The 12,132-nt window shown below is 45.5% G+C and overlaps 1 protein-coding gene across 1 annotated transcript; it reads right to left on the bottom strand.

Annotated features, from left to right (window-relative positions):
• Positions 1 to 4,427: 4,427 nt before the first annotated feature.
• LOC111860219 (inositol-3-phosphate synthase 1-B) lies at positions 4,428 to 11,561 on the bottom strand. The gene is made up of 11 exons (XM_023843677.2): positions 11,179 to 11,561; positions 10,205 to 10,335; positions 9,810 to 9,971; positions 9,400 to 9,529; positions 9,110 to 9,303; positions 8,737 to 8,886; positions 7,986 to 8,201; positions 6,479 to 6,643; positions 6,151 to 6,264; positions 5,567 to 5,784; positions 4,428 to 5,215 (listed from the first exon to the last, which is right to left on the bottom strand). Exons 2-11 carry the CDS (start codon positions 10,316 to 10,318, stop codon positions 5,035 to 5,037), a joined length of 1,644 nt encoding a protein of 547 aa, XP_023699445.1. The 5' UTR covers positions 10,319 to 10,335; positions 11,179 to 11,561; the 3' UTR covers positions 4,428 to 5,034.
• Between the last annotated feature and the right edge of the window lie 571 nt (positions 11,562 to 12,132).

The following is a 12,132-nucleotide window of genomic DNA, read 5'->3' as shown; positions in this document are numbered from 1 at the left end:
GACACGATGAGCCGGTCTGTCTGAGGAAGTTCGGGGCACGAAGCAGGGGAACACCACGGCTGGGTGCCAGACCGTCGTATGACACACATACGCGCGTACAGACACGTACACACACGTACACAGACACATCCACTATGGGCATTTTGCACACAGTACTTCGGGACCATGGGAGAAGATCCACGTGAACCTGCAGAGAACATGCAGCTTCCATAAGCAAAGCGGGCCAGGAGTCCAACCTGGAGGTGTGACGCTACAATGCTGTTCTACTATGCCAGCATTTAAAAATATTGTTAGTGATTAAAATTATGAACCATTTATAATAATATTGGAAGCTATGTTTGAAACTAATCAGAAAACACGGTAATAGCATTATTACAATGATGCATTGCGGTCCTATGACACGCTTCTGACATGCATATGATTAATGACTAGTCCCAGCCCAAAATAATTCAGATTACTATCTGCTTATAGACAAGTTTATGGGACCAAAGCCATCGAATGGCTACCTTTGCCTATTAGCAAGATAATAGTTTGGAATTGTCTTGTGCATTATCTATCCATTTTCTATACCTGCTTGTCCTTTTCAGGATTAGTTTAATTAAAGCTAGTTAGGATTAGTACTGATTAGAACCTATACATGGCGTTACACTAATTGCATATTTAATTCACATCAACTAAACTTCTTTTGTATAATTAAGTAATCTGATGTTTTATATTGAAGCTGGTATTATAGACAAACCATTATTTGTTCTACTAATGGCATATTACATGTTATATACCATTTTACATTGCCTACTGTGAATTGGGCAGCCCAAGTCCATGCTGTATTAACGGAGGAAAAATAGACAGTTGACAACTCCTGTAATGTTTAGCTGGACCCTCCAAGGAGCACAAAAAAATGGATAAACGCCCTCTAAAATATCTTAAGTTCAACTTAGAGCTTTAAGCTGTCAAAAGCATGAAGTGCATTGCAAGAAGTCACCGAAAACCAAAAAGAATAAGAAAATCAGCTGTGTAAGGTTGCATAAGGGTTTGCTTCTGTTTCAGCAAAACATGACCGTGTTCAGAAACATCACTACAGTTTTGTATGGGAGATGAGTGTGTTGTCATAAATTACATGTACGGTTTCTGAACCAAAGACCTATCTAGCACATATTCGTCCATCAGAACAAAATGAATAGTATACACCGATCAGCCGTGACATTAAAACCAGCTGCCTAATATTGTGTAGGTCGCCCTTATGCTGCCAAAACAGCTCTGATCCATCAAGGCAGGAACTCCACAAGACCTCTGAAAGCACCAAGATGTTAGCCTCAGATCCTGTAAGTTGTGAGGTCGAGCCTCCATGGATCAGATTTGTTTGTTCAGCACATCCCACAGATACTTGATCAGATTGAGATCTGGGAAAATTGGAGGCCAAGTCAACTCTTTGAACTCTTTTTCATGTTCCTCAGACCATTCCTGAACCATTTTTGCAGTGTGGCAGGGAACATTATCCTGCCGAAAGAGGCCACTACCATTAGGGAGACACTGTAGCCATGAAGGGGTGTACTTGGTCTGCAACAACATTTAGGTAGGTGGTATTGTGGAAATACCATCCACATGGATGCCAGCACCCAGAGTTTCCCAGCAGAACATTGCCCAGAGCATCACACTGCCTTTGCTGGCTTGTCTTCTCATAGTGCATTCTGGTGCCATCTCTTCCCCAGGTAAATGACACACACACACCCAGTCGTCCACATGATGTAACAGAACATGTGACTCATCAGGCCAGGACACCTTCAGCCATTGCTCCATGGTGCAGTTCTGCTGCTCACGTGTCCATCGTAGGTGCTGTTGGCCGTGGACAGGGGTCAGCATGCACTCTGTGCATGTGCTGCGATGCACTGTGTTCTGATATCATTCCATTATAGCCAGCATTAACTTTTTCAGCAGTTTGTGCTGCAGTAGCTCTACTGTGGGATCAGATCAGAGAGACTGGTGTCTGTAGTTTTAATGTTATAGCTGATCGGTATAAGTATATTAAGAATAATGATACTGAACAGAATAACTGTATGGAATGTAAGATGATGGGTCTGCAACTTTTGAATACTGAAAGTGCCACCAGAAATATGCCGTGCCACATTCAATAGTCCATCGATAGGATTTTTGACATTGAAATAAGGGGAGTGAGTTTTATTTGTTCACTACAAACATGACTATGCAGTGTTACAATGTAGCATAACCCTATAATGTACTTTCAGTATTTACATTATTTTAGCATCCATTTGAAGAGTAAGACACCACACTGCACCAAGTTTATTATGGATAATGCCCAGAACTCCAGAGCTGAAATGCATATCTATCGCATGAGTTGGAGCTCCTCTCCTTGCACTTAGTGTCTTCGTGAGATGATGCAGCGTAAGTGTATGCAGATTTAAGAGGTAGAACCGCTGGCTGATTTATTGTGCAGTAGTGCCATTTCTGTCATTGCAGTGCTGCCTGCTGAGTCACGTAGCTTGTTAATGAAGCATAGATTAGGTCGCTACTCAAAACGAAACCATCTAGCGAAGAGTAAACCCGTTAGCTGAATAGATCACGTTAAAGCATTATGATCGTCTGCATGTTTAAAAAGAGCATATGACTGTTTATGAAACAGTCAAAACCAATTTTTGAATTAATTAGGCTAGATCTTCAAATTGATAACAATGACAAATGAATAGGATTGCAAGTTATTTAAATAACAGGAATCATAAGACACTGTGGGATATCCATAAAACACAACATTGTTTAAGGAGCTGATTACGTTTCATCTTGAGCTTGTTACCTCCCTGGATATTTTGGGCTTTTTTTCCTGACAGAATGATGCAAATGAAAGTGAGAGAGCCTCCCGCCTCAGTACCCCTTCACTGTCAGAGCGCTAGGGGCTTGCCACCCTGACTGTGGGCGGGCATAGAGTAGGAGTGCATCTCAAGGAGAAATCAAAAGATGCTGCGTTTGACGTCACGGCAGAATCCAACCATCAAAATGACCTCAAGATCCCCAGAGATGACGCAGGGAAGAATGTCCCAGAAGGAAATGGTGAAGAGCTGTACTTTAGTTATTAAAAAGTCACCAAATACCAGAACAATATAGAAATTGAGAATGACCTAGAACAGTGTTTCCCAATCCAGTTGTTGGGGACCTGCAGACAGTCCACCTTTTTACTCCCTCGCAGCTCCCTGCCCATGTGGACTGGCAGGAACCTGGGACGGAGCAAAAACATGGACCATCTGCTGGTTCCTAAAGAACCGATTCATCGCAGTAAAACAACCCAAAAAACAGCATGAGTTTAAACAGATTTATTTTATTTTTTTTTAATTCTTTTTTTGTAATCTTGAATCAAACTTGGGGGTCTCACAGTGGCACAGTGGTTAGTACTGTTGCCTCACACTCCTAGGACCAGGGTTCGAGTCTCCACTGTGGCTCCGTTTGTGTGTTCTCCCCTGTGTCGTCATGGGGTTTCCTCTGGGTACTCTGGTTTCCCCCCCACAGACCAAAAACATGCTGAGGCTAATTGGAGTTGCTAGGTTGCTTGTAGGTGTGCATGTGTGAGTGAATGGTGTGTGACTGTGCCCTGCAGTGGGTTGGTGGCCCATTCCCAACCTTGTGCACATTAGCCCCCCAGGCAGGAGTGCTGTAAGGGGGGAGGGAGTTAGGGCAATTCCAAGGGCCCCTGAGTGACAATTACTACAAACAGCTAATCTGGACTGGGGGGCCCAAAGTCTCTAGCAACACCCCTATCCCCAGGATAGACTGTGCCCCCCCCGATTAGGATAAGCAGTTACAGAAAATGGATGGATAAATCAAACCTCTTATTGCAACTATAGTGTTAAGATAGGTGTGAGGAATACACCAGAAATTATAATTATTAATGCCCAACATCATCTGTGTTCATATGTCCCAAGAATGCAACTATAATGTCCACACCATAGAAGTGTCATTCATTTTATCATGCTGATCTTGTGAAGCAGCGTTCGGTTTATCGCGTGCAGCAGCCATACGCCTGCGCTGCTCGCGGCAGCGTTCGGTTTATCGCGCGCAGCAGCTATATGTCTGCACTGCTTGCGGCAGATGCCCTGGGCTGCAGGGCAGGTCATCCGTGTGCACTGTGGCTTCTGCAGATGGGGCTTCAGGCACCTTGTCGAAACATAACGTCCATTCCACAGAGAGCCTCTACTGCTGCCCCACCTGCAGGCACGGCTTAAAATGGAACACACCCCCCCCCCCCGAATGGAGTACCAACAGATACATGGGGGGGGGGGGGAGGAGAACTATGGAAGAGAGAGCACAGGCCACCGCTTCATCCTCCTGCCTCGCACCCTAGCCAGCAGCTCACTGATCAAACAGTCTGAGATCATCAAATCGCCGCTGCGATTCTGCCAAAGTCATGACTGCGGACACAGTGGTTCAGATAAGGTTTATTTTTTTTCCCTCCCTCAGCCAACAGTGGAGTTAACACAGCTAAGTCAAAGTTCATTCCCAAGAAAAGAAAGTTGTCTCCAAAGCATAACAAAGCACTTTCAATTCTGAAACTACAAGAAAAGCATGTAGTAAAATAGCACAAGTCCGGCCCAAGGAACAAGAAGACCATTCACCTCTGGAGAGAACTCACAACACTCTGATGTAAGAAAGATCATTGATTAATTCCACTGTTGTGCTAACACTGCTAATTGAGTACAAAAAGGATTTAATAACTAAGCTTATTAAGTTTCCCCATTCCTACTTCATGCCATAGGATGATATTTACAGTAATGGAAAGAATTACCCAGCACTTGGGTGAGTGTTTTCACCAAAACCCCAACACTGTACTGAAATGCATTTTTTATTACGAGATCTGTGAAAGCGCCTTCTAAAAGGGACAATATTTTTATCTTGTGCTACTTAATACCTGAACAGAACCATGGTTAATTATCTAATGAGTATTAAAAACATCTTAAAAAAATGGTAGTTAAAAAAAGAGCACACTGGTGTTTCCATGCAGTTTTTCAGAGATGTTATTGAAGTTTCAGAGCTCTAACAGTGATCTCCATTAGTGTATTGTTCCCCATTGATGACTGTAGGGTGGTACCCATTGCTGATGCCAGCTGAATGCTTGGGCGTTGCTGCAGCGATGCGTTTAGTGCAGGGGAAAAGGCTCCTTTGCATCTTGTGCTCCAGCTGCATGTGGTTCTGAGGGGCAAGACCGAGGCAGGCCCTGGAAGAAATGCAGTGAATTATCTGCACAGTTCCCTCTGAGAGGCTGGTCACAACTTCGCTTTGTTTAACCGAACTTAACAGTACTTGGAAGACGAACGACCGACAGAAACACTCAGGTCAAACAATGGATTTTTGTTGCAAGTTCTGCAAGTTGGAATATATCTGTGAGATGTACAGGGCACTTTAAAACGTCTCCCAGAGGTTTCTTCCTAGTTTTTCTGCAGCTTGTGCTGGGAGGTGCACATACCTCATGTAATATAGCTGTTAAGTCTGGACATTTGGCGTAAACAAGTTAGTAATGCAGCTCAGTACTGATAAGTTCTGGAAACAGGGAGCAAGTGTGTCTGACCTCATGATGTTTTCGATGCAAGCCCTCTGGCGGAACAGGGCGTTGACGATGGGGGCGCCCGCAGGAACAAGCGGAGCCTTGCAAAGGTAGCTCAGCAGCGAGAGGACACTGTGGAAGGTCTGGAACTCGGAGTCTCCTTCTGGGCGGAATGTGATCCTCTGGCACAATTCTGTCAGGATGACCAGGTCCAGGATAATGGGGCTGGCCAGCAGAGAGTCCTGAACGCAAAAAGACTGGCTGTCAAGGAATAAACCCCACACTCCCGTCACACAGATAACAGCAAGCGTGTGTTTCTGCTTTGCCATGAGGCTCTTTGTGTCGAATTCTCCTTTAAGGATTCCGCAGCACGGCTGCCCCGAGGTCCTTTGAAGAGGGTGACTATGTCTGCTACCCTATGCACTAAACACTAAAATCGCACAAATTCAGGTCACTGCAGTGCTTACAGTAAAAACCAGGGACATTCTAAAATACATTGCACCAATTTAAGCAAGAAGCAGACCACCCGGTGTTAGAGTCTGATTAGTCTGTAACCCTGCACCTCACTGTGCAGGATCCCATGGAAAAATCAAGTATCACAGCGTTACCTCGCAGGTGTTGTGTATGGCGATGGTGTTGGTGCCTCCCATCATGATCTCGGAGGTGTACTCATCCATGGCTCGCTTGCTGTCGCCCACATACGGCACGTACTTGATGACCACCTAAGACACAGACGGTCGTCTTTGCTCAGAAACACAAAGGCGCACAGGCGCAGAGAAAGGCCGAGCGGGGACCATCGCATGCGTGCACAGAGGAGCGTGAAAAGCAGGTCAGGTTATATATATATATATATATAATACACGTGCAATAACTATGGTATCTATGGAGCAGGGAGGAGCATGCAGGTCTGGCTCAGGCAGGCCCCTGGATACTCACGCAGTGATCTGGCTTCTCCCCAGGGGCATAGAGGAGGGGGTTAGCCTGAACCATATCGTCCACCACGTTGCTCTTGGAGATCTCTTTGGAGCGGAACTGCTGCGGCGCGGACAGGTTCATGCCGTCGTTGTTTCCCAGGTGGTTGTAGCTGACGATGGCGGTCGGCTGTACTCAGAGAAGACAGCCGGAAGAACAGTGCGTGTCCTTTTCTGTTAGTAGCAGCTGACCAAGCCACCGTGCATCTTTCCCACACATCCACATTTTATCTGGATGTCAGATTTTACCCCCAGTCTGCAGCTAATGAACGGAGAAGCAGCGGATGAAACACGTTCCTTCCCAAATTAGGTCAATATCTGTGCCAGTCTAAAATATCTCCCTTTAGTCCGATACGGCAGCGTGAGAGATGTAATTGGACACCACCTCCTCCTGGCAAACTCGACAACACACATAGAGAAAGGCCTTAAATCAGACTTGTTGTAAACATGTCAGGGTCTCAGTCAGTCTGCGGCGATGCTATGTGATGAGAGGGTGGGAGTAAGAGGGGGGGGGGCAGGGATGGCTGGAAGCTGAGGGCTGGCAGACAGCCAGAGTGAACTCGCTGACACCCAGCGAGCTCCGCTGACGGGGGCCAGAGTCAGCGCAGCAGAGCCAAAAGGAACGTGCACATATTTCTGAGGCCTTCTGCACAGCATGTCAGCCTCTGCTCTCCCTTGCTACAGACGGGCCCCTCTGCCTCTCCCTGCCCCTGTCACTACCCTAACATTTACAAGCGCTGCTCGGCCTGTGTAATTACTGGCATTTTAATCATTAGCATGTGCCTCTCGGGTTAAACTGCGTAAATGCCTACACGCAGGGCCCGCCGGGTTTCAGCCGTGCGCCTGTGAGCGGAAGAGGCGCAGCCTTCTCAGCATGGGAGACGGTGGCCGCGCGGAGCGCGAGACGACAGTAACTCCATAACAGCCCTAACAGCTGAGAACTGGGAACCTATCATGCTTGACCAATGAGAAAAGGTGCATTCCAATAGGTGGTATCCAAGTTTTCATCGAGTCATACCATCTAAACATGATACCAGGGCATGCAATATTTTATGGCATTTTCCAAAGCAAAGCTACTGCGGTATTTTGAAATCCCCCACTTGGCAGATTTTCTCAAAGACTTTAATATACCGCAGAATACCCAAAATACTGTATGTACTGTAACACAGCCCAATTCCACATTCCATTTTTTTCCAGTGACTCAGACTTAATAGACAGCTTAGCTGAGCTAGTGGGCCAATGGGCTAAGCCTCTGTGCCCGTGACTGGAAGGCTGTCGACTGGAAGCCAGACCTCAGCAGAATAGTCTCCGCCGGGCAGCGCCATGGGTGTCCCTGCAGGTGGCTGCCCTTCGCTGCTAAACGCACTCTCATCTACATACGTATGTGTATCATGGAGAGCAAGATGGGGTAGGTGGAAAGAAAATTTCCGTATGCAGATTAATAAGATACTATTAATACTGTTCCTACTTACCTTTAAACCAGCGCTAACAAGGAAGTCCACCAGCACCGACTTGATCTTGGTCTGCCCAGACTTAAAGTCATCTCCTCCGATGAAGACCCCGTGCCGGATCGCCAGCTCCACAGCCCCGGGTACGAGGGTGTTCTGAGGGGAGCCATTGATGTAGGCACAGCCTTCCAGGATGCTGGCAACAGCGAAGAGGGTGGAGGGGGAGATCTCTCCTCCTCTCTGTGGGAGGGCACACGGCAAACAGGCTCATAAGGCAATAAACCGAAAGAGGTTTTCTAACTGATGTTAGTTTTATAGTTTAAAAAAGGAAGTAGCCAGTTATGCAAAAAAAAAACCCGCTCCAGCACCCGATATACAAGTTACCATTCAGCTAAGTTTAAAGCTATATTCACTAGAAATTAAACTTGAAAAATGGATGGGGAGGGGGGCTTTTGGGACGATGATGAAACGGTGATCTAACTTCTGTAATGATGTGAGATATTAAGTCTTTGCACGACAGATCAGTTCTGCATGGGGTTTCAGGTCAGGGCAAAAACAAAAAGTCCTGTCTAATTCCAAATCGTGTAACGGAATTTGCTTACAAGTCCTGTAACGGTTGCTGCCCTCTGGAGGATTTTAAAGAACAAAACAAATTGTTAATCCGGCTTAGGCAGAAAAACGGGCCAGATGCCCTGCCTGCCTGCCTGCCCTTATTTGTCTGTGTGATATGGGGCACTGTGACTGCTTATAGCAAGTGCGGCGACGGCTCATGCACCTGGATAGTAGCCAGCAGGTTGTCAGCAGTGTCATTTTCCCCAGGAACGAGGTCACAGAAACGCTCGGTGTTGGCAGTCCACAGCACAATGACTTTGTCCGCGCCGCTCTTCTCCCGGAAGTCCCGGATATCCCTGCGGATCTGCTCCACCTGCGTCAAAGCCACGTTTACGGGGTTGATGGACTCTGAAGACGCTGAAGTGGGGCTTTTACGACGCGGCACATTGTCGGGCTCAGAGCATTAAGAAATTATTAACACTGGGATAAAACAACACCTGCACAGACTACAGATTCTTTCTCATGAATTCTTTGCCTTTAATGTGCATCCTTCTCTCTTTTGCAAACAGAGCAGGACCCCGTGCAGTGAATCTAACCTGCTCACTCATCGTTCCTTCGATGACGTTGTCAGCTCTCTGTTTCTGGTTGGCAGCAATGAACTCTGGTATATAAATGGAGCGACGAGGCCTCATTTTTGACATGTATGGACGGAGTTTCTCCTGGAGGGCCCAGTCCAGCACCTGAGCCCTATCCATTGCCTGGCCTAAGTCCATGGACGATATGTCCCAACCTGCACAAGAAACATGATGCAATCACGACGACTCTAGTTAAAAAGCCAGTAACCAATGCATTCTTGGCATTTTAACAGTGAGCGTCTTTTCCTCACCGTCAAAAACAATGTCATTAGGGTGCACCATGGGAAGCAGGTCATGGAAAGGGATGTAAACATCTCCCTCAGGTCCTGATCCCAGGCAGACTGTGGATGCTTGGAACAAGGAGCCAAAATAATTGGCTTTCTGGGGGTGGATGGGGGGGTTGAGAGAAGATAAAAATTAAAACCAGAAACAGGTGAATAAACTGTCACACTTCCAAAAAGACAATGAGTCTTTTTGCAATGAGTGGTATATTGCTGAAATTTGTATCACTTCTCTGATTCATAGGTATAAAAATACATCCAGCCTAAAATATCATGAAAGAGCAACATAACCGTAAGGCAAGAAAGTCCTTGGAAGAAAATAAGAGTTACGTCTTCCCTATTGCAGAACATATGTTCACATTGGAATGCTTCCAGTTTACCTTGGTGCCGGTTTTTGTTTTCCACGTCAGGCCCAGTTTGTTGGCAATGACCGCAGCTGTGACAGTGGTGCCGTTGTTGCCCCCCCAGCCCACAAGCATGACCCCAAGGCGGGGAACAGCACGTGCAGTGCGGAATGTAAAACTAGTTGTACAAGGAGTCACCTAGAGGAGCAGAGGGGAAGGGCGAATTCAAAAAGCCAGAGGGCAACTACAGCAACAGGACGAACATGGGCAACCAGGTAAAAGTGAAAAATTCTCTATTCAGCGAAGACAATCAGTCAGAAATGCCACCAATTCAGCTGTACGGCAATATCTCTAATACTACTATGTACATAGTACATATACATATGTAGTGTATGCATACATAATAAGGCATCAGTGACAGAGTTAGTTACCGTATAAGTTCCATTGTCGCCAGACACCACTGAGGTATGATAGTCGTATTGGGACTCGATGTAATTTTCCATGTATTTCACATTGGGACTGATTACTTTGATAAGCTCAGCCATGGTGGAAATCTACAGTGCTTTTTAAACAAAAAAAAAGGAAACAAATGACCAGCTAATATTTGAAATATTTCTAAACATTTTATTAGTGTAATTTAGATTTGGCGAACTGAGCATACTTCATAGAAATTAAACTAGCAAATCAACAGTCAACAGTTTTCATTTTTTACCAAAACTTTCTTGGAAGAGCAGGACGCACTGCGCATGCACGCCGCGCTCGAGGAAGAACAACCACCCAATCAGAGCAGCTGCTAATTAAAGAGCGCAGCAGTCGACTGTACCCCGTTTGTTCTGCAAGATGTTTCTAGATTTGGCATTTTATCAACCCATTCCGCCGCAGCTTTTATTGCATGATTTGCCGGAAAGTGCATTGGGTTTCTATAAATACTTTTTTTATTACCATATTAATTACCTTATTAATTAAAATGCATATTGAAGGTATCCATGTTAGCGCTCACTACAGAAGATAAAGTTGACAAGCATCACTTTCGAAAGTTTAAATTTTAATACGACATCACGATTGTGCAGTCTTGACTGAAATACTTTATTTGAATATGATTTACAAGGTGACCCAGCCCACTTGCAGAACGGCACTTTCTCACTTTTTCAACTAAGTCCCGAAGATGCCAAATTTATCCAAAAGCACACATAAATTGGCAGTTTTCGTTGTCTTTTATGCTTCTTTCCTGCTAACACAACACTGATTGCTGTCTTTTAAAGTAAAAAACACAATGTGTACCTGCGAGACGGAGGGAAAAAATGCACTAAAAATTTATTTGCCGTGTTGCTGAGACAACGCTGCATTAAACTACTAAACTCTAATTACTACGCATGTTAATATATTTCGATTACATTTTGCTTACCTTTTACCAACCGATACTGCGAGTCGCTCCTTCGTGAAATGAATGAGCTGTGGAGTGGATTCGCTGCAAGAAATAATCGCAACGGAAGGGGAGTGTCTATGGACTCGGCAAATGGGAGAAAAATCGAGAAGCTGCAAGCCCGACAAACTGAATCGGACTCTGGATTGCGGAATAACCTGTACGTCTGTGCGTGGAAGAATAAACTGTACAATGTATAAAAACTGTCCACCACTCCCTTGGCTAAACTAATGTTCCTTTGAAAAATAAAGTCGATTCTCAACGTGCAGTGAAAGAAGGATGAGGGAGAGGGACAAAAATTAAGTGCAAGTACAAATTAAAATCTTTTATGAACAACCAAAAGATCCTTCCCATTACCTCCTTTCTCATTCGTTGGATGATTCTTATGAATTTGAAACACCAAAGGATGCCACAATACAATAGAGATACTCCCCCACCACCTCCCTAGAGCATAACTTTGGGCTGAGGTCTCCACCCATTTTAGGGGGTCCTGGGGGTTGTATTGGCTGGTTTTGATTATTGGGGGGGTTACAAGCCCCCCATAATTTACACTCATGCCACCTCCTTTGCTCCATTCACCACACCTGCTCAACATGGAATATAACCTCTCTCAAGTTAAACAGTCTCCTCTGACCACACCCATGGGGATTTGCAGGTAGCAAAGCCCAGGCCGTAAGCTCTCCACTTTCTGGCCTCCAGGCCATTCCACCCCCCTGAAAATGCCCGTCACAGTCCAGTACTCCGCCTAGCAAGAGAAGAGTTGCTGGCTTTATTCTTGGTCAATCACTACGACTCCGTTTTAACACCAGAATATGCAGACATATTTCCCGGTCCTCACAGATGACAACGCACTCATTCAACAATTTGCTAAGCACAAACACCAGTTTCTGCTACAAATAAACGGCTCAGAAATTAAACTAAAAGCGCTATGGAGAT

The sequence above is a fragment of the Paramormyrops kingsleyae genome, chromosome 15, assembly GCF_048594095.1.
Source record: "Paramormyrops kingsleyae isolate MSU_618 chromosome 15, PKINGS_0.4, whole genome shotgun sequence".
Classification (NCBI taxonomy): domain Eukaryota; kingdom Metazoa; phylum Chordata; class Actinopteri; order Osteoglossiformes; family Mormyridae; genus Paramormyrops; species Paramormyrops kingsleyae.
This window is presented reverse-complemented; position numbering and strand designations above follow the sequence as displayed.